Raw genomic sequence first — 23,363 nt, 5'->3', positions numbered from 1 at the left:
CTCTAGTAAATAACTGAAGTTCATATTAGAAAGAATAAAGACCAATACATCCTAGGAATTTCCAATAAATCCACAGAATTTTACAAAAAGCTATTCAGAATCCCATAAGGAACAAGAAAAGGATGCCAACAAATCTATCTCTAGCATGGAGTAGCTTCCAGTGCAACCAGAAATGGGTCAGGGACACATATAATCCTATAAGACTCTGCATCTAGAGCAAGAAGTAGCAGAGGGTTCCTGTAAGAAGGCCCCAGGGTGGAAGCCTGAGGTGTTTGATTAAATCCAAACTCCACAGAACAAATCCGCTTAATAAAAAGGTTTGTTCTGTAAAATTTGGACTCAGTCAAAAAGTTATACCCAAGGACTTAGAAGGCTACATGTGGCTTTGAGGCCACAGGTTTCCCACCCGTGGCCTAGGCCTAGGGACTCTGAAAAGTCTAATTCTGTCTTGTGATGACAACAAAGGCCCTAGATATTCAACACTTTGAAATGCAGTGATGCAGAAGGACTGAACCTCAAAAGTTGGGGATCCAGAGGAGCCAGAGCAAGGGTAAAGTAAAGAGCAAGAGTCTACCACTCCAACCAAAAACCCACCCCAAAGGGGGTGGAGCATAGGCCCAGCAGAAAGCCACAAATATGAACTAAAACTAGAGATATGAGTAAATGAAACTCCAAGTGATACTAAAAAATTATTACAAATCTAGAGAAACCCAAAAAGGAATGAGTAATTCTGTAATACCTACAATATGACACTCAAAGGGGAAAAAAACTTTCATTTTTCCATAAAAACTACATAAGTATCTAGGAGAAATGAAGAGAAAAAAAATTAAAGTTTCAAGGAAAGAATTAAAAGAATAAAAAGCTTGGAAGGAACGGCATAGTACTGAAGCACTGGGACACTCTGAAAACTAGAAAGACTAAACTGAAATTAGTGACTATGAAATAGGCAAGAAATATTAGAACAAAATCAAGAGTGAAAAGATAGAAGATATAAGAAATCCAATACCAAAAACAACTGACTGGGTCAAGGAGAGATAGTTTGAGAATCACTGGACTCCCTAAAAACCATAATATTTTAAACAAAAACTTCCCAGATCTATAAGAACTGAAGGACAAAGTAAAGATGAAAGAAACTGATCGATAACATCCTGAAAGCAACCCCAAAAGAAAAGTCCCAGGGACATCATAACCCAAATCATAAGTTTTATGTCAAAGAAAAAAAATACTATAAACATCTTGAGAAAAGAAGTTCAGATATGAAGGATCATAGCCAGATCATACTAGACAGGGAAGCTTCTACTATAAATGAGAGATCTTCTAATAAAATATTCCCCAAAGCAAAAGATCTAGACTTACAACGAAGAAAAAATACCTTATAAAACTGAGCATAATCGTATAGAGAAAAAAAATGGATCTTGTAATGGAATAGAGAATTTTTGAACATTCCTGATGCAAATTCCAGACCTGAGTAGTAACCTTGAAATAGACACAAGTCCAGAGAAGGCAAGAAAAGCAAATTCATTTAGTGAACAGAAAAAGGTGTAGGGTGATGAAGTGCTAGAATTCGAATAGAGAAGTAGAAACAAATATCCCTGTAGAACTTTAATGTCTTCAAAGGGTATTGATGGAATTTTATAAGAAAAACAAAAGTCTTGAGGGCAGATTTTTTTTGTTCTGAGATTTTGAAGAAGGGAAAGAGAAGAAAATAAAGAAACCAACAAAGGAAGAATAACGCAGGCAGAACTTGACATTAATCATAACTTCTATTGGGTGTGAGAAGTATGCAAACATGGAGGAAGAAGTGGGAGGTAGACAATAAAGGAACTTCATTCCTATCGGAAATGGACAAAGAAGTGAACACACATAGTTTGACACAGATATACATCCGTTTCAACAGGGATATGAGCAGGAATGGAGAGGTCAGTGGCAATGGGACTAAGAGGGAGGTTAATATACATGAAAAAGTAGTCATAGACGAAACAAATTCCCGGGGAATAAAAAGATGTTTTCTGCTGCTACTGTTGTTATTGTTATAGTTGTTGTAGTTGTTGTTTTCAAAGAACAAGAATCTAAGGAAGGCAGATGCTTTAGGCTGCCTTTTTGACAATTGTGGAATGGCTGAATGCATGAGGAATAGAAATGTGTTGTCGTTCAACTGTTTTCAGCTGTGTCCAACTCTTCATGATTCTATTTGGAATTTTCTTGGCAAAGATTGTGGAATGGTTTGCCATTTCCTTCTCTAGCTCATTTTACAGATGATGAAACTGAGGTAAACGGGATTAAGTGACTTGCTCAGGGTCACACAGCTGATCAGTGTATGAAGCCAGATTTTTACCTCAGAAAGAGGAGTCTCTCTGATTCCAGGCCCAGCACACAGTGGATACACTGTGCCATGAAGCTACTAATATGAATGAAATGAAATATTTCCCATAAGAAATGGGAAAAGAGAATATTTGAGAGGGCCATAGGTAAAATGAGCGAGTTGAGCAGAATCAGAAAAATGCATGCAGGAACAACATAAAGAAAAATAACTCTGAAAGATTTAAGAGCTCTGAACAAAGAAATGACTATGTGTCCCTAGACGATCTATAATGAAGCAAATTATTCAGCTTCCAAAAGAGTTGATCAATACAAAGTCCATAAAGATACACACAATTTTGGAAACAACTACTGTATGGATTCATTTTGTTGAAAATAGACATTTTGTAAAAAATTTCTTTCTCTAGTTTTTAATGAGGAAAAGTGGATCAGCAATAGTGAGAGAGGGAAGCAAGGAAAGAAGGAAGGAAGAAGGGAGGGAGGGAGGGGGGGAGAGAGAGAGACAGAGAGAGAGAGACAGACAGACAGACAGACAGACAGACAGACAGAGAGACAGAGAGAGAGAGAACGAAAGCACTTTTTTTCATGCACAAAAGAGCTAGGTGTGGTGGGTCATGCCTATAATCCCTGCTACTTCCCTAAGGAAGCCTGACAGTGGTGGATTACTTAAATTCTGGAGTTCTGAGCTACAGTAGAACTAAAAATGGTTTGATATCAATACTAAGTCCAGAACTAATACAGTGAACCTCCTAATTGTTATCCCAATAGCAGCCTACTATGGTGCCTATCAGGAGTGGTAAACTGGCCCAAGTCAGAAAAATGGAGTAAGTTAAAACTTCCATACCAATCAGCATTAGAATCTGGATCTGTCCAGTGAATGATTACTGCAATTTCAATTCAGGCAAGGCAGGGAAACACAGCCCTTCCCCCCACCAAATGCAAAGAAAATACTGTATGAAATTCAGTAGGACACAAGAAGCAAAACAGTTTTGAGAATAACACAGATAATTTCTTACATATTGCTTTCTAGAAAGCAAGTGGGGGATGTGGAGGATGGTGACAGGGGACCCAAGGTGGCAGACTAAAGGCAGGGACTTGCAGTGGAGTCAGGAGGATCTGAGTTCAAATGCAGCCTCAGACACTTAACACTTACTAGCCATGTGACCTTAGTCAAATTACTCAACCACAATTGCCCTGCCCTTCATCCTCCCAAAAGAAAAAAAAAAAAGGAAAAGAACCTATATGTACAAAAATATTTATGGCAGCTCTTTTTGTGGTGACAAAGAATTGGAAATTGAAGGGATATCCATCAATTGGGGAATAAATAGCTGAACATGTTGTGGTATATGATTGTGATAGAATACTATTATGCTTTAAGAAATGACAAGCAGGATGCTTTTAGAAAAACCTGAAAAAAACTTACATAAACTGAGGCAAAGTGACAAGAACCAAGAGAACACTGTACACAGTAATAACAATACTGTACAATCTCAGCAATACAATGATCCAAGACAATTCTGAAGAACTTGTCATTAAAAACTGCTATCTACGGCAGCTAGGTGGCGCAGTGAGTAAAGCACCGGCCCTTGAGTCAGGAGGACCCAAGTTCAGTTCTGGCCTCAGACACTTAACACCCACACAAAAAAACTAGCTGTGTAACCTTGGGAAAGTTACTTAACCCCAATTACCCTCCAAAAAAGGCAAAAGAAAAAAAAACTGCTATCTACCTTAAGAGAAACAACTGCTAAGAATCTGAATGTATATCAAAGCATAATTTTTTTTTTTACTTTATTTTTCTTGGGGGAGTTGTCTGTTTTCTTTCACAACATGACTAATATGGAAATATGGTTTGTATGACTGAACATGTATAAACTATATCAAATTGCATGCTTTCTCAAGGAGGAGACAGAAGGAGAAAGGACAGAGAAAATTTGGAACTCAAAATTTTAAAAAACAAATGTTAATTGTTTTTACATGTAATTGGAAAAATTTATATTTTTATTTTTTTTAAGCAATTGGGGTTAAGTAACTTGCTCAAGGTTACACAGCCAGTTATTTCTGGGTGTGGTGCTAAGTATCAGAGCCTGGATTCAATCCTAAGTCATCCCGACTCTGGAGCCAGTGCTCTTACTCACTGAATTTTTATTTTTTAGAAAAAAAACACAATATGAAATGAAGATTCATGATTTCATATAGCATCTTTATTTTGTATTCTGTTGTATGTGTAGAAAAGTTTTTTCACTGATATTTTAGTTCAGATTTTTAAAATCTTTTAAAATGTTAGTATGTAAACTGGTATTGTCTTTGGCTACCATCTCTCTCCAATCAGCAAAGACATCAAGTGTTATCTATGGCTTTTGGTTCTCCATCTTGTGGTGGCTAGTTTGCATGGATTAAGCCTTTACAGGAAATAGTGACAATCAAGGTCAATATTTTGCCTTTTCTTTTCTATTTTCCATTGTTTTGACCTAATTGCTTATTTGAATAGCTCAGGTTAAAGTTGTAACAGATGTCCACAATGTATTCTCATCTGTATGAGTTCTTCTGGTGTAATGTTGATTCTGACTTCTCGTCTAACTAGTTAATGGTCTTTTTGCACACAAATACTTGACTCTGATGTACAAAAATATTTGCAGTAGCTCTTTTCTAGGGACAAAGAACTAGAAATTGAGAAGTTGCCCATCAGTTGGGGAATGGCTAAACAAGTTGTGCTATGTGATTATGATAGAATACTATTGTAAAATAAGAAATGACGAATGGGATGCTCTGAGAGAAACCTGGAAAGAATCACAGGGGTTCATGCAAAATGAAATGTACTGTGTACAAAGCAACAGTAACATTGTAAGATGATCAGCTGCAAATGACTTCGCTTTATCAGAAATTAGGAGATTTGAAACAACTCTAAAGGATTTATCATGAAAAATGCTATCCATCCCCAGAAAAAGAACTGGTGTTGTCTGGATACAGATCAAAGCCTACTTTTTTACTTTATTTTTTCTTGAGTTTTCTTTTGTCTATGTTTTCTTTCATAAAAGCACTATTACGGATATAATTTCATGAATACACATGTATAACCTTTATTGAACTGTTTGCCTTCTGAAGGAGGAGGCAGAGAGGAAGGAAGAGAGAGAATTTGGAACTCAAAATTTTAAAAACAAATGTTGTGTTTTTACATGTAACTGGGGAAAATAAAATACTAAATTTTTAAAAATACTTAGTTCTGGTATATCATTATCAGTAAATAGTTATTTTGTGTCTGCCAGAGTCCAGCTTTCTGACTCTATTCTGGAAAAAACATTCATAGTTAAGCATTAGGGATGCAAATTTGATGTTGTTTAGTTGTTTCAGGTACATCTGAATCTTTGTTAGTCTGTTTGGGGTTTTTCTTGGCAAAGATACTAAAGTGGTCTGCCATTTCCTTCTCCAGCTTATTTTACAGATGAGGAAGCTGAGGCAAAGAGGGTTAAGTGACTTGCCCAGGGTCTTACAGCTAGTTAAGTGTCCAGATTTGAACTCAGGGAGTTGAGCCTTCCTGACTCCAGACTCAGTACACTATACACTGTGCCACCTTGGTGCCCCAAGGAATACAAATACAAAAATAGTAACTGCCCTTGCTGGTCATCTCTACAGAATGCCTTCTCTACTCAGGGCATCAACTCCAATTATTCTCTGCTAGAATCTTGAACTCCATTCCCACAACCACTCTAAGTTCTAATTGGTGACCTTTTACTTCATCTTTCCCATATCCAGGCCCCCTCCTCACTTTCAGGATATTTTCATGACAGTGCTCATCCCATATCCTTTTCCATCCCCTTTTTTATATACTACTTTGCCCCATATGGCAGGCACTTTCTTATTTATTCATATTTGTACCCTGAACAGTTAGCACAAGGCCTAGCTCATAATAAGTGTTTAATGAATGTTCTCTCTCTCTGTCTATCTAGCTATGTAGCTATCTATGTATTTAAACTCAGATACTTGACACAACCAGCTGTATGCCACTTGCATGAAATAACAAAGAATAAAATAAGCAGAACCAAGAGAACATTGTATACAGTAACAGCAATGTTGTTTTAAGAGTGATTTTGAGTTAATAAGTCATTTTGACTATTTTTTGACTATTATAAATACTCAAGTTAACTAAAAAGGACATATGAAGAAAGATCTGCATCCAGAGGAAGAACTGATAAATAGAAATATGTACATAATTTTACACATGTATACATATTTGTGTCTAATGGTAGCCATCTCTAGGGCAAGGGGAGGGAAGAAAAAAAGAAAAAAAAGAAAGTTACATGAGAACTTTATTATATATTTAAAAGAAATATCAAGATGTACATAATAGGCTTGCAATTTCATGTGCAATCATCTTTTATTATTATTATTACAATCTGTTATGGAAATGCATGTTTTATTCCATAAAATAACAATAAGACAAAGAAAAAAATTTTTAAGAAGTTATTCATTTTCCCCCAGGTAGAACCCCAGAGCAAAAGTGTCTCTAAGGCAGTAAACTAAGTCTTTGGAGGAGTTTGTAGGAGAGTTGGGAATAAAGTGAAACATGATTGGGACTTTTCCTGAAATAGGAGTTGGTCCAGAAAAGGCAGTCACCAATCAGAAGAGCTAGCCCCAGGGCGAAAGCTTCTCCAGGGCAGAAGAATACAAGCCTTTTTAATCTCTTTCATTTCTCAAACCTAAGCTTTGTTTTCCAACATTCTTTGCCTAGTGCTGGTGATAAAATTAAATATAATCCAAACTTATCCCCTTATCTATATTATTTTAACCAGTGACAAAGTCCACTAGCAAAGTAATTTAGAAGCCAGGAGCTAATAAAAAATTCTCAACTGCATACAGAAAACAAGGCAATTCTAGATGATGCAGCAAAAGAAATTGATGTTGTCCATGCTGTGCAGAGAGTAGAAAATGTCAGAGTCCAACTACTCAGGAACCCCATGAAGATTAAAAACCATTCAAGACCAAATAGCTATTAACTGCTTGAGAGTATGGGAACTGATGGAAATCCTAGAATTATAGCAGGAAGCATAGAGCTATCAAGCTGAAGAGAACTTTTGGGGTTATACAGTTCAAACTTAATGAATTATCAAGCGAAAGTTTGCAAAGGCCAATTAACCAGACCACAGTCATAAAAGTAGGCAATGACAGAGCACCTCAAAATATTTCTCCTGATTCAATCCAGTATTCCTTACTAACTCACTTTTGTAGAGAGGTGGTTATTTTTCCTCATAAACGCGACTGTTTGAAGTTATATAAATATCCTATGCCCATTTTAGAGATGAACACGTTGAGGCACAGAGAGCTAAAGTCATTTGCCTGTACTACTCACGCGGTTATTAAGCATCATATTCCAGAAGTAGAGACAGCTCTCCTGACTCTACGAGTCTAAAGAACTCTAAAGAACTGGTCACTGTTCTTTCCATGATAGCATGGAAATCTTGTATCTACTTTCATAATATTTTTCTTGCTTGAGTTTCATTCCTTCTTTATCTGTGAGCTACTGACAGTCAGGAAAGGATTGCTTTAGCTCAGCAAACCATTAAATGAACAGCTGGAGAGAAATAGAGTTCAAAGTTGCCTTGTACATGAAAGGACAAAGAGGTGGGCAGGAAGTCTTCCACCTCCTGGAACTAATTTAAGAGAGTTAGCATAATCAGCATGGCTAATCAAGGTTTCCTATTGGTGTAACCCATTCATTATCACCACCTTCATCTCCTAAAATACATCCTCTCCTTCTACTTACCATATTCTCTGAAGTGACTTAAAAATAATAAATAATAGTATTTCTCATCTAAATCCCTCACCTAACCAATGAGGAAACTGAGCTTCAAAGAAGCTAATTAATTTGCTCAGGGTAATAAAATTTGAGCAAGGCTTCTTTTGTTTGTTTTCCTTTCTTTGTAACTCCAGGTCTTAGTAAAGTGTCCCGTATACAGTAGGCGCTTGATAAATGACTAGTTGCAGAGCCCCAGAAACTAGTTTTCCTGGTGGTCAATGCAAACACACTTTTTAATGCTTGTAAATGAGCACTTAAAACATTTTTAAATACTACTTTATAAATATACGAGTGTAATACTTTGTATTCTCTAATGCTCATAAAACTTTAATAAGATATTTCCTAGGATCATAGATTGAGAGCCAGAGAAGAACTTGGAAGTCATCTGGTCCAGATCACCCTCTGTTTTTTAGATAAACCATCTAAGCCCTAGAAAGGACTTACCCAAGATCATGGGGCTCTTAAATGGCAGTCATTAAGTCATTCATCTGAATCTAAAATTCTTTTCCCAGAGTAACATAGTTTACAATTCATTTCCTTAAAATTATACCATGAGGGAGATAATGTGAGTTATCATTATCCCCATTTTGCAAAGGAAGCTCAGGATGATTATAAAGTATTTCATCATTGTCACCTAGGTAGAAGAATCTGGCCTCAAATCCAGGATTTTTTACTTGAAAGTCAGTCCATTATAACATGCTAACTTTACACAAATCCCCCTAGGCAGTTAGGTGACACGGGTTTTAAGAGTGCTTAATTTAGAGTCAGAATGGCCTGATTTCAAATTCTGCACCAGACCTTTACTAGGTATATGAACATGAACAGATTACTTAGTAGCTTTCAGTTTCAGTTTACTCACCTGCAAAATGGGCATAATAATAGAATCTACCTCCCAGGTTATTGGAAGGTTCAAATGAGACCATGTACAAAAAAGCATTTCACTTCATAAAGAGAGTGTGTTAGAGAAAAGGACAAAACAGTGCACAAAATATAAAGATTAACTATGAGAATCATAAATAGGATAGACATACACATACATACATGGATATCCAGAAAACCTCATCAGAGGTTTTGGAAAGAAGCAGCACCACACTGCTGGCTGCCTAGAGTGTGATGCATCCCACTTACTAGCCTGATTAACCCTTTTAGGAAGCCAGGCATCCCAGATTTACAGGTGGCACACCTGAATCCGTAGGATGAACAGCTTTTTAATGAGCCTTTTCACAAGTACAATGGACGTAGGCTGCCATGGGAAGCTAGATTTTGCCATCAAAGCTGTTAAAAATCTCAGCAGGAACCCTATGAAAGCGACTCAGCCATAAATCTATCCATCAAGGATTTAGTGTTAAAAATCAAATAGATTTACTTGTTGCTTCCATCTGGATATGGAGCCTTGGGGATGGACATGAGGGCAAAGAAGTAAGTGGTGGAAGATTTTTGCTGTTGTCCTTGTCCTTGTTTTGCTTTGATTGTTATTTTTTTAGTAACTCAGAGCTGATGATCATAAAATGAAACTCCCTTTGGGAATTCCTAGACATTCCTGTGCTGTGCAACCGCTTTGAGACCCCACAGTACCACAAAAATGGTTCAATAGTTCTTAGAGAAACGAGCAATCCAGCTCTCTGAGTCATGCAAGTGGTGGGACTTGCATCCAGCTGGATAACTAGCAGGAGGAATTGATATGTGAGTGGGGAATCAAAGCCTTGCTGCCTGTTTTATGGACTGAAAAATCTTACACCACGAAGACACTCTTCAGAGCTTTCATTGGCAAGTTGTCTATAGGTCAGTCCTGTCCATTATAACACATTCTAGAGATGTAAAAAACTGCCTCACAGGGAGGATTTATGGGCCACTGAACATCAGGAAACCACACTGCATGCAATTATCAAAAGGCCTACTGTTACAAGAGGAATGCCAGCTAAACTATGGCATTCTATTCACCGCCCCTAGGCACTTACCTGCTTTGGACTGCCTATTGTGGTTTACATAGTACTAACACATTCAAGATGATTGATAGCTCTTCAGGGCAAGACTTCCCCCTGCCCCCCATTTTGGCAGTTAGCAAGCTCTGAACATAGATCTTTATTGACTTACATGAGCTATTATTTATCACTAGCTTTAATCCACTGAAATTCAAGAGGACAGGAAAGGAAGAAAAGAGAATGTGTTAGAGAGAAGCACAGCATGCAATATTTAGAAAAGACAATGTTTTAGTCAGAGAAAAGATTAGGCATCAGATGGTTCTAGGAAATAAACAGCACTCAACTGGTAGATCTGAGAAAGAGTTGACCCAAGAACTGAGTACTGTAAAGTGCTATGTCCAGCAGCAGGTAAAATATTATGTTACAAAGAAGTCAATTTGGGGCAAGGAAGGATATTAACAAGTAACAACAGATTGTAATAATATTTCTCGAGGCAAGGAGAAGGAATTTATTTCCATGGATTTAAGATGAATTGATTGTGCCCAATTTGGGGAAATATAGTATATAATATAGGCAGCAAAGGACATATGGAGGTTGGAGGAGACTGTCAACAATAGGGAACAGCAAGGACCCCGAGGAGAGTTGGTGCAGGGATGATATCAAGAGATCCCTTCTTCAATTTCCATCCTTCTATATCATTTCTTAGAGATACTTCCCTATAATTATTCCCTATAAAGTTCTGGGGTTTGTCCATAAAGTATTGATTGTTTGAAATTAAGGTGTCCTGCAAGAGTCATATTTTTGGTTCCTATAAACAATCAATGCCCAGAACTCTTATTTTAGCCTTTTGTTAAGGAACGCCAAGCTCCAATTTCTTCAACACATCTTGTTCCATAACATTATGGTGCTATTTGTACAGCTTTAAGCACTGCACATGACGGTCATGCATGTTAAGGGAGACACTCTCCTTTCCCTAATCTGTCCTTCATACCAGTGCTAAAATAATCTTACTTAATTTACTTAGCTAGAAACGTAATCCCCTCGATCCTCTACTCAAAAACCTTTAGTGGCCCCCTATGATCAAATGAGTAGAATCTAAAGTCCCATGCCAGAGATTCAAAGTCCTCCATGATAAGCCCTACTCTTCCAATATGTTACTGTCTTTGACATGCTCCGTGCTCCAGGGAAAATAGATTACTATCTACCCAACAAAGATGCAACTTGCCCCTCTGCCACCATATTTTTGCTTATGTTTTTCTCTGTGCCTAGAATGATCATACCTTAACCTGTTGAATTTCCAACCATTGTTAAAAATGTCATGCAACTGCTAGTTCTTCATTAAATATCCCATAATTTCCCCCTCACCAAGTCAGTAATGACCTTCTCCTTCAGACCTCACAGAGAATTTTTATTTTGGAACTTCCTAATACATTTGTCACATAATTTTGCACATTATAGTTACTGGTGTTCACGTCATCTTTCTACTAGACTGAAAACTTTATGTGGATGAAGGCTATATTGTGTGTGCATGTATATATGCCATGAACATAAACACACATACACACTTACACATATATAAATGGAGAGAGGAGAAATGGAAATGGATACATGATATATAGATATATATATGTACCTATAAATAGATTATATATACATGCATATATGTATGTACATATAGCTATATCTAGATAGAATTCAGGATTTAGTAAATGCTTAATAAGTGGGACTGATAAAAAAAGGGGGGGATTGGGGGATGGGTCTAGTTCTTGTCTAAAACTTCCTGGCACTTAAAAGTAAAAACCAAAACTGAGTCTCAAAATCTGCCTCCTACACCCATCACAGCACCACATGCTTTGGCCAAATGCTTACCGTTTTTGTCTGTCTTTTCTCCAAGAGCATCAATGGAGCCATCTGGGTGGAGACGGACAAAGCCTCCACTAAGTCGGTTGTAGAACTGAAGAGTGTTTCCTTTCTTCAATTTCCAACTTTCAGCAGCCCACTGATTAAAAAAAAATAAGACACAACACCAACCAAAACAAAAAGGTTAAAACTAATATGAGAAGGTACAAAGGGGAAATATCCCATAGAAACAAGTGCTTTATACAATATTTATGTGCTGTTTTGCTTTACCACTTATTAAATAGCTATTTGAAAATTGTATATACTAATTTAAGACTCAAAACAAAGTCCTCCTTACAGCCTCTTTTCTTTGAAGTTCTAACTTCTGCCCTGTGGAGATAAAAGAAAGAAAGAGCTGTTAACTTTAGCAATGTCATGGCTTCTATAGTCACAGTAGTAAAAGCAAATTCCCTAAGACATTTGGGTGCTCAGCACTTACTGCCAAAGAAGGTGCTATTATCACTAGGGTACAGTTCTCTAATAATTTTCCCATCATCCTCCCCATGATCCAGCCATCTATAAAGAGAAAAAGAACTCAGTTATGTTTAGTGTTTACAATGACCTATCTTTGACACTTAGCCAACCAAGACTAAAATAATGGATAGAGGAGACTGGCAAGAGTACCCCATTTCTAGTGGGTACAAGGAAAGGTAGAAGGAATGCAGAGGAGCAAGAAGGAGATAACTGGTTTTCTACCTGAATCTGTCATAGAAGTCCACAAGCAGCCAGGAAAATAAACCTGTACTGCCAGAGTTAAGGTCAGATTAGTCCAAGGAATTAACGACTAATGAGGTCAAGGTCATAAAGTCGGTATCATGTGGGCCAGGGTGCTTTGCTCTATTACTTGGCCACAAAAACTACAGCCCTAGTTCTGATCAGTGATATCACAAATGCACTATTACATAAGGAACCAGAAAGGAGATGATTTAAATTAAAATAGGTTAGAAACATAGCATTTTAAAAATATATTTCTACATGAAAAGAAGCTTAAAAATAATAATAAATTATCCAGACATAAATTACCAAGGACTGGGAACAATAGAAAGTGTCTAGTTTTCAAATATACAAAAATTATGAACTAGATAATATATCACAAAGGTTCATGATAAGTTGAATTGCATGCATTCATATTCTGATACCTGTGACACAAGAAGGCATATTCAAGATCTGTGGTAGGGTCTTTGATCACGATATCATCAAGAAACCAACCATCTCCTAAATAAAAATGAAAAGAAAGTAAAATGTAATGTTAATATGAATAATTAATGGATCAGGTTGCTACTCAAGAAGAATTATGTGGTTTTAGATAGAGGGTGAATGTAAAGTGCTTATTAAACAAATTTTAAACAGGCTGAAAAGTTATACTTATAGAAATGATGAGCTGGTTCATTTTAGAAAAATATGGAAAGACTTGCATGAAATAATGAAGGGTGAAATGAGCAGAAGCAAGAGAACATTGTATATAGTAATAGCAATATTGTTCAAAGAACAGTTGTGAATGACTATGTTATTCTGCACATTATAAACATTCAAATCAACTATAAAAGACCCTTGAAGGAAGATGCTATCCACCACCATAAAAAGAACTGATAAAGAAAAGTATGCATAGTATTGTTTTACAGATAGACAGATAGACAGACAGACAGACAGATAGATAGATATAGATATAGATATGTGTGTGTATCAAATGGTGGCCTTCTCCAGTGAAGTGAGGAGGGAGACAGTTTAGAATTTTTAATGTAACAAAAAATTAAATTAAAACAAAAAAAATTCAGACTTATGAGAAAGAAACTTTAAGCAGCACATGAACAAGGTATAACAAACTTAATTCTTATATCTCTAGCCTGATTCTTTTGTGATGTATGTTTTAATAGGACTTTCAAAACTGTTGAATTTGTTAAAAAAATTTTTAAAAACCACTTATTAAGCATCCACCATAAAGCAATGCATTAAGCTAGGTGCTCAGTGATGCAGAGATGATAAGAAGCTTTCTCTGCTCTCAAGCTGATGGTAATCTAGTTGGGGAGATGAGGAATGTATTCAAATAACCAAAGTATAAATCATAGTATGATACCAAAGTACATACTATAGGCCCAGAGAAGGACTATGCCATCAGATAATCAGCCTAATAATGCTTGAAGGAATTCATCACCAATGGGAACTCAAGATGCTTTTTTTCTTTTTTAACCACAGACACTTTTAAAGACCATTAACCAAGGCATAAAAGGACTGCAATTTGCACTGGTGGAAAGTATCCACACCAATGAAATCACAGGTCTTTTAAACATTGAAGCATTGAGGTAAGTGCATCAGAGAGGTGCAAAGTGTACAAAGGAGTCATGAGGAGGGAGAGATTACATCTTGCTAAAAGGATCAAGGAAGAATGTGGAAAATATTCTCAAGTGGTTAGTAAATACTCACATAAAATGCATTTTAGGGCCCTAAATTCCCATAAAAATATGACCTTGCTGAATAAATAGCAATTTTTGTATTTTTGCTTCGAACATGTACACAAAACGTTATGAAAGATGAAACTGAAATTTGATCTTTAAAAAATATAAAAATAAAATTTCCAAAGGATAAGAGGTCACTGAATATGAACAAAGAATCTCAAAAGAATTCCAAACTCTTAACAATTACATCAGCAAAATAATAATAATAATAAGCATATAGCAAGTATCAATGATGGGCCAGGCACTAAGCTAAGTAAGGGCTGGGGATACAGAGAGGGTCAAAAGATAGCCCTGCCCTCAAGAAGGTCACAGTCTAATGATAAAGAAAACATGAAAATAAATACATACAAACAATATATTCAGCCTAAATTGGAGATAATACACAAAAAGGAAGGTACTAGAATTAAAGGATATCAGGAAAGGCTAAGTAGATGAAAAATAGATTGAAATTACCAATATAACAGAAATGCAAATGTTGTAAAACAACTCTGACGTTTTATGTTACACCCAGAAAATTAGTAAAGATGAGAAAAGATGCAAATGATCAATGTTGGGAAGCTATGGTGACAGGTCCACTAACGTACACTTCTCATCTGGCTACACAACTTTGAGACTTCTCTGACTTTTCCACCAGTCCTCCACATCAGCGCAAACATAGCCTCCCTTTTCAGGTCCCTTTTGTGTGTTGTCTTCCCTGCTTAGATTGTAAGCTTCTTCAGGTCAAGAAATGTCCTTCCTTTTTGTACTTGCATCCCCAGCACTTAGTAGGATGCCTGGCATATAGTAAGTGCTTAATAAATATTTGATTTACAGGTAATGCGTTGAGCTGTGATTTGATACAACCATTCTAGAAATCTATTTGTAGTTATGCTGATAAAATCTAAACCCCGTGCTGGATAGGTATATATAGCCCAAAGAGCTTAATAACAAAGAGAAAGGCTCTGTATCCACCCAAAAAAATTCATGGCAGCACTCTTTGTGGTGACAAAGACCTGGAAGCAAAGTAGATGCCTAGAAATTTGGAAATGGCTAAACAAAACTGTAGTAAAGTATGTAACATCACAGTATCATGCTGTAAGAAATGATAAGCAAAATAAAGAGAAGCATAAAGATTTTCTATGAATGCTGCAAAATAAAGTTAAGCAAAGCCAGGAAAAAAAACTCACACAATGACTACAACACTATAAATGGAAACAAAACAATCAAAACTTGGTGTTGCAAAATGATAGAGACTTTTCTTGCCCCCAAAGAAGAGATATTAGGAGACGCCTTCCCGCTCCACCCCCCCACCACCACCACCACTCTTTTATAGAGGTAGGGGTCCATGGGTATGAAACACTGCAAATAACAGATTTTTTTATATAGGTCTTACTATTTTTTTCTCTTTTTTATTTTAAAAAATTCTTCTTTATAAGGGTGTCTCTCTGGGAGGAGGGAAAAGGAAGAAACAGGAATAAAATTAAATGATATAAAAACAAAATATATGTAAGTAAAAGCAGATTAAAGTATGGTTTTAATATAAGTAAATAAGTTTCAATATTTTTGCTTTTAAAATATACTAAACGGGGGGTGGCTAGGTGGTGCAGTGAGTAAAGCACCGGCCCCAGAGTCAGGACAACCCAAGTTCAGTTCCAGCCTCAGACACTTAACACCCACACAAAAAAACTAGCCGTGTAACCTTGGGCAAGTTACTTAGCTCCAATTGCCCTCCAAAAGGCAAAAAATAATAAATAAAATAAAATATACTAAAAGTTACTAAAGATGAAAGATAAATTCCCTAAAAATATTTTCATATAAGGCCAAAACATATTTTCACATAAGGGCATAAGTAGCCATAGAAGGCTATGAATCAATGAATAAGTAATCAATAAATACGAATAATGGTAATACTATTAAAAATATCTAGCATTTATATAATACTTTAAAGATTGCAAAATGGAGGTGGTTAGGTGGCGCAGTGAATAGAGCAACTGGCCCTGGAGTCAGGAGGACCTGAGTTCAAATGTGACCTCAGACACTTAACACTTACTAGCCGTGTGACCTTGGGCAAGTCACTTAACCCCAACTGCCCTGCCTTCCCCCTCCAAAAAGCAAAAAAAAAAAAAAAAAAAAGATTACAAAGTAGTTCATACATATCTCATTTAATCCTCACACCAACCTTGGGGAACATTTTACAGATCAGGAAAAAAAGAGGCAAAGTGAAATGTCTACAAACAACACCTAATAAGAGTTTGAGGCAGGATTTGCCCTCAAGTTTTCCTGACTCCAAGTCCAGTGCTCCATTTATTGATACCTCCTAGCCATGCACCTATGGACAAGTCATTTTTACTCCCTGAGACTGCTTCTTCAGCTGTGAAATGAAGATCCTATAGAATCAAACTCAGAGGATTATTGTGGGATTCAAATCAGATAATGTATACAAAATATCTTGCAAAACTTTTAAGTGTGGTATTCCTATCAACTAGCAACATCATTACCCAAATCTCTCCAGATTCCAAGCCCACACTGCCTTCAGGAACACAGGAGGAAATAACAGCCTGTGAGATCAGCCTTACGTGCCCTAACCTATTAGTGATGACAAATATAACAGTCCTATAACCCAAAGTAATGAACTTCACAATTTAATCTTGGGCATCTGATGTCAATCAGATTCATCACTTCAGAACTCAGGTAAAGTGATAGCCCCTAATGCATAGAATCCATATGTTATAGATAGCGTCAGTCAATGCTAGACCTCTCATCAGAAGAGAGATACTTTTACAAATAGCAACTAAGATTCAGTAGCTGTTTTGTTTTGTTTTGTTTTCTCCCTGATGTCCAGCTTTAGGTAATTTGAAGTTTTAAGTATTAGTTATGTGTATGAGAATCAAACATATAATGTTCTATGTATGAAAAAATTACCAGAGATTTGTGGTTAGACTCCTATTAAAATTATAGCACCACTTTAAGGAGTCATGAAATTATCAGATGAAATTCTCATAAAGGAAAGCACCACAGTTTATGGTATTCTGAGGCCAATTTCACAGGAGTTTATGAGATCTGGCTATGTATGAAATATCCATCTTATTTTTCTTTCTTTTTCATTCTTCTTTTGTTAAAAGATATTGTTTAAAAATATACCTATCCAAAATTTAATGCACATTTGGAAAGGTGATTTAGATTTATGTAATAAGAAGCTAAATTGCTTATTTTATAAACACGAAGTATCTCAGTCACATTACTGGGCATCAATATTTTATAAATCCACATGATGTTTCTCATCAATACACTAAAAACTGGCTACTTGATATACCTATGTAGAAATGTCTCACCTGAGCCAAGTCCATCATGTGCTATAACAACCTTGTACAAATATCCAAGATGCACAGCTTCAAGGGAGAAGATGTCAGTCTGCAACCAATCAATAAAAGTATAATTAAATCTAGGTGATATTTGCAGCTTTCTAACAACACTGCAAAGTAAGATGATATTAAAACAGGTAAGTAAAAATTGAACTCATTGACATGTTTCTAATGAGGTGAGAAATAAAAGAAAAAGGGGCGGCCAGGTGGCTCAGTGAGTAAGAGCACTGGCTCCAGTGTCGGGATGACCTGGGGATCGAATCCCGGGCTCAGACACTTAGCACCACACCAAGAAATAACTGGCCGTGTAACCTTGAGCAAGTTACTTAACCCCGATTGCCTCAAAAAAAAAAATTAAAAATTAAAAATTAAAAAAAGAAAAGAAAAGAAAAAAGAGCAACCTAATTCTATGAGTATAACTGTAAGTTTTCAAGTATTTATTTTTTTCTCATTTTATCAATACATAAATGAGAATGGTATACATAGGTGATAATCATATATAAATATAATGACAAATAATTGTGCTATAACAATGATAATAATTTCTTCAAATGTTTAGGGGCTTATATTGGTTTCAGCACTATAGTCCTTATCTTAGAAACAATGCTATTAGACCAGCCTAGATCACTTCAATGCAAAATAATTTAAGGGGACTTGATTTATTTAACTATGTTTTGCTTAACTATGCATATTTGTCCAAAGAGTTTGGGGATTTTTCCCCAGTGGGGAGGATTGAAAGGAGAGAAAATAAATGCTTGTTAATTTTTAAAAATAAAATTTAATGTACATAAAAATAAATTTGTAACTGACACAAAAGAAGGCAGAGCTTTGGTGACAGAAATCATAATTCTTTCAAGTCCTGAATTGTTGTCACACGCAAAAACAGACATGCCCACCTTGTTGTGGTTTGTACATGAACAATACAGGAAAAAGTGAAAAGTCTCAAGATAACTTTTATATGAAAATCAATATAACAATTTGGTCCTGGCTTAGATTCTGGGAAGAAACAAGTCTATTACTGGAAGAACACAAAACTAAGATGAAAACAAAACACCTACAAGATTCTTTCTTTTAGGTATGTATCTCATAGCAATACTAATGGACAAAGGGTATGTACAGTTTAATAGCTTTTGGTGTATATTTCAAATAACTTAACAGAATGGTTGAATCAATTCACAGCTTCACCAACAGTAGTACATTTGCCTGTTTTCTCACAGCCTCTCCAGCATTTGTCATTTTCCTTTCTTTGTAAACTATGCCAATCTGATGAGCGTGAAGTGGAAGGCATCAAAGTTGCTTTAATTTGCATTTCTCTAATTATTCATTATTTAGAGTATTTTTTTCCATAGGGTTATTGGCAGCTTGTATTTCTCTCTTTGAATATTACCTATTCATATCATTTGACCATTATCAGTTGGGAATGATCCTTGTTCTTACAAATTTGAAATAGTTTCTTATATATCTTGGATACAAGGATATAAGACCTTTATCAGAAAAACCTATCAAAAAGAGTTTTCCCTAGTTACATGCTTCCTTTTTAATATTAACTACATATGATTTGTGTAGAAAATTTTTATTTTTATATAATCAAAGTTGTCTATTTTATCACGTGTGATCCTATCAATTATTTAGTTAGCTCTTCCCTAGCTACAGATCCAAAGGTAATTTTTTCATTCTTTCTCTAAGTTGTTTATAATGGGATCATTTATATTTAGGTCATATTATCTATCTTGACCTTATCTTGGTTAATGGGATGAAGTACTACTCTTAAATATTTCAAAAGTCTATGATTTCATGTCTGCTTCTACTAATGTAACTCAGCCCCTCCATACATTAAAAATAGGCAATTCAATGAGTTATTGGAGAAAAAAAAAGAGGATCATGTTGTGGCCAAGTCTGTGGTGGGGACCCTCCGCAAACTTAGTTGTTTTGAGCTTCAGGTGCTGTGTCACCTATCTCCACGCACTTGTTCAAAGCTTTTCCAGATGGAAAGAAAATTCCAGAGCCTGTGCTCCATTGCCATACTCTTAAAGAACCCACAGTCCCCTTCAAACCCTAGGAAAAAAGCAGGACCTGAGTGGAAGAACAAACACCCAGGAGGGCTATAAGAAAAATGCTTTGTGACAGATCTTTTTTATCTAATAAAACGAATGCAAATAGAGCATGTAATTAAATATAACATTAAATCCACATCATGCATTTATTACCTAGTAATAATTATTATATATTCATAGTGAGCAATAAATGTTAAAACAAATATTCAGAGAATAATTACTCCCAATCATATAATGCAAAGGTAGGATTTTTTTTAAGATCCAGAGAAATGGATTTTGCTCACTCACTTGTCCTTTTAAAAACGTCTTGGGGTTCTTTGATCTAAACAGTTGCCTGGAGCCTGTATCGCCTTTCTCTCCATAGATAGAAATGTAGATTCTGGATTCGGTCCCAGCATTCCACCGTTCTCCTGTTGTCACATGAACCTCATACACTGTCACTGATGAGAAAATGAAACTATGCTTTACATCCCAAACACTGCTGACTTGAGAGAATCATATGGACATAGAGGAGAAAAAAATCACCCACATCCATCAATTAAAATGGGTGCTAGTGCAGAATTTGCATTTTCATAAGAAATGTTTTCTAGCATAAAATGCAATGAGGTAAAACCTTGTTTTGATTGCATGGATATTTTCCCTGGGATGTCACAATGGGAAATGAAAATTGAAATCCAGTACAAATGAATCACAGTTTAGCAATAAAGCTCCATTTGGAGTAATTACAAGGCAAAATATTTTTCTTCAAAAAAAAAATCTGTGTAAATTTAAGATCCCCAGTACTTCCTAGCACACACTACATAGAGGTACCAGAGTGCCTAACATATATTAACCATTATAAGAGGCATTACTTTCATTTTTCATACTTGTCCATATGCTTAGTCTGCCCTGAAGTATGAATAACCTGCCACAGCTCAGTGTCTTAAAGATTTCATTTCCTCTTTTTCTAAATAGATGGTGTTGCTTGAACGTGCCATAAATAGTAATTGTGGATCATTCTTATGACCATCATCAGAATGACAATTCTTTTACTTTCAGGATGGGAATTTATAAAGTAAACAGGTCAGAAAAATAAACTGGTTTCAGAATTTTCCTTAATACATTCATACATGTACCCCATAAATTGAAATAGATGATGGTTACTTCATTAAAATGGCACGCTACCTGAGAAAGACAGAAACATATATGTCTTTGCTCACAGATTTCTCTAGTCAAACTCATTGTAAACCATACTGAGACACACATTTCAAACACCAGGAGAGCAGGTAAATATCATATTTCTTTCTTTTGCCTGACATGATAATGACTGCTTCATTCTTTCTCCTCCATGTACACAAAGGAAAACAATATTACAAAAGAGAAGATAAAGCTATCTCACTTAATTCTGCCTTTGTGGTTTATACATCAAAACAATTAAGTTGCACAGTGGATAGAGAACTGGGCCTAGAGTCAAAAAGACCCAAGTTCAAATACGGCCTTGGACATTTATTAGTTGTGTGACTGAGGGCAAGTCATTTAACGTCTGTTTGCCTCAGTTTCCCCAACTGTAAAATCGGAATAATAATAACACCTACCTCCCAGGATGGTTGTGAAGACCAAATGAGATATTTGTAAAGTGCTTAGCACTTAGTAAATATTTAATATATGTTTGTTTCCTTCCTTTCTTTCTACACCAATATAAAATAAAAACTGAAAACACATTTCATTGACATATCTCTAGTAAGCTACCATTTCATTGATATATCTCTAGTGAAGATGGATGGATGTAACAACTGTAATGACCTAGAAGAAGATTAGACATCAACCTAACTTGGGTTAGGTACCATTTAATATTTTCTGGCCTAATTGACAAAAAAAAAAAAACCAAGTTGTGCATGTGTGTGTATGATATATATACACACACATACATATATATTTCTATGCACATACATACACACAAATACACACATACATATATGACTCCAAGTTTAGTAAGGATAGCTAAGTACCTTATGTATAAAATTGGAACATCAAGCAACATAGAAAAACTGGGGCTGGGTATGGGGATATTCAGCAGCAAACCTATGCAATGGGAACAGGGATCAAACAGTTTCCATAATTAAGAATATGGAAAAGGAAGGGTGGCTAGGTGGCACAGTGAATAGAGCACCAGCCCTGGAATCAGGAGGACCTGAGTTCAAATTTGACCTCAGACACTTGACACACTAGCTATGTGACTTTGGGCAAGTCACTTAACCCCAATTGCCCTCCAAAAAGAAAAAAAAGAATATGGAAAATGGAGATTTGTTTTTAATATATATGCTTGAAGTCTATATTTCACTCTAAAGGAAGGTAAGGGAATATGTTGATATATTGCTACTATTGCTTCTGCAAACAGAATGACCTAGGAAACAGAATCAAGTGTAATTTCTGCTTTGTTGAGTCCATTAAGCATTGAAAAGAGTAATCTGAGCATGATTTCTGTACTTTTCCTCTTAGTAAACACGGTTGTTCAAAACTCTTCAATTGAATCTTAATTTCAGTGATTTAGGCAATGTGTAAGGGCAAGAGAAAGGATTCAATTGGCCTTATTACCATATTATGAAATGAGGGGAAGAAAAGATTCCTAACTCCATGTAACAAATTTCTTACCTGGCCATCTTTCTCACTTACTGGTAATAGAGTGAATGAAAGCAAGCAGGAGCACATTTTTGCCTGAAGTAAAGCCAAGTGACATTATGATCCTCCTTTCAGCACCCTACTCATAGTTCTCTTTTATATATCTCGTTGGAAGACTGGAAAGTTCCATTTTTCAGTAGGATGATGCTTGAAATTGGGGGGGGGGAGTTAGATCTGTATTGTCACTATCACCATGATCATCTGCCAAGGCTCTAATTTCACAATTTTCCTCTTCCTTTTTCTCCCTTTCCAAAAGTGGAAAGCAATAGGGAGAAGCTAATGATGTCAAAGAGGTTTATAGGATGATTAAGTCCATGTGTGCATTATTGATGAAGCATAGCTTTGACAGTATATAGGAAAGCAGAGTGGCAAATTACATCTCTGAATGAGAGGAATCAGCAGGGCATGGGAGAGGAAGCATTGGATTTGGAATCTGGAAGATTTGGGTTAGAATTCCACATCTAACACTTCCTAGCTGTTGTGAATACAGGGAAATTATTTCTCCTTTCAGATCCTCAGCTTCCCCTTCTAGAAAATAGGGGTAATGACAACTAGATACCTACCTCAAAAGGCTATCATTAAGTTCAAAAGAGATTAAGGTATGTAGTGTGCTTGGCAATCTTGAAAGCATTTTGAAAATGCCAGTTATTCTTAAAAAGCCTCATGATATCTTCAGTTCTTCATTGATATTAAAGATTATGCTACAAACTACTGAACATGAGCTAAAAATATCTGTCTCTCTCATTCATCTCTTTCTGGTCTCTCTGTTTATCTATGTCTCTCCCTCTCTCCTAATCTTTCTCTCACAGCCTCTCTGTCTCTCTGCCTCTTCCTCTCCCTCTCTGTCTCTGCCTCTCTCTCTGTCTCTCTCTCTCTCTGTCTCTCTCTCTCTCTCTCTGTCTCTCTGTCTCTCTCTCTGTCTCTCT

The 23,363-nt window shown here is 36.1% G+C and overlaps 1 protein-coding gene across 1 annotated transcript in view; it reads right to left on the bottom strand.

Moving 5' to 3' along the window:
• Positions 1-23,363, bottom strand: part of LOC138170116 (lipoxygenase homology domain-containing protein 1-like) — a 657,842-nt gene that overhangs the window by 593,828 nt on the left and 40,651 nt on the right. The window contains exons 6-11 of the mRNA XM_069099511.1: positions 20,068-20,219; positions 17,696-17,774; positions 13,071-13,146; positions 12,371-12,447; positions 12,230-12,261; positions 11,902-12,031 (exon numbers count right to left, since the gene is read on the bottom strand). Coding sequence (XP_068955612.1) covers positions 11,902-12,031; positions 12,230-12,261; positions 12,371-12,447; positions 13,071-13,146; positions 17,696-17,774; positions 20,068-20,219 — 546 coding nt within the window. The remainder of the gene's footprint in view (positions 1-11,901; positions 12,032-12,229; positions 12,262-12,370; positions 12,448-13,070; positions 13,147-17,695; positions 17,775-20,067; positions 20,220-23,363) is intronic.

Source organism: Petaurus breviceps, unplaced genomic scaffold (genome assembly GCF_028583685.1).
Source record: "Petaurus breviceps papuanus isolate PSGF00001 unplaced genomic scaffold, PetGlider_PUasm1.0 38, whole genome shotgun sequence".
NCBI classification, from domain to species: Eukaryota; Metazoa; Chordata; class Mammalia; order Diprotodontia; family Petauridae; genus Petaurus; species Petaurus breviceps.
The sequence above is the reverse complement of the archived record's forward strand: the minus strand, read 5'-3'. Positions and strand labels throughout refer to the sequence as shown.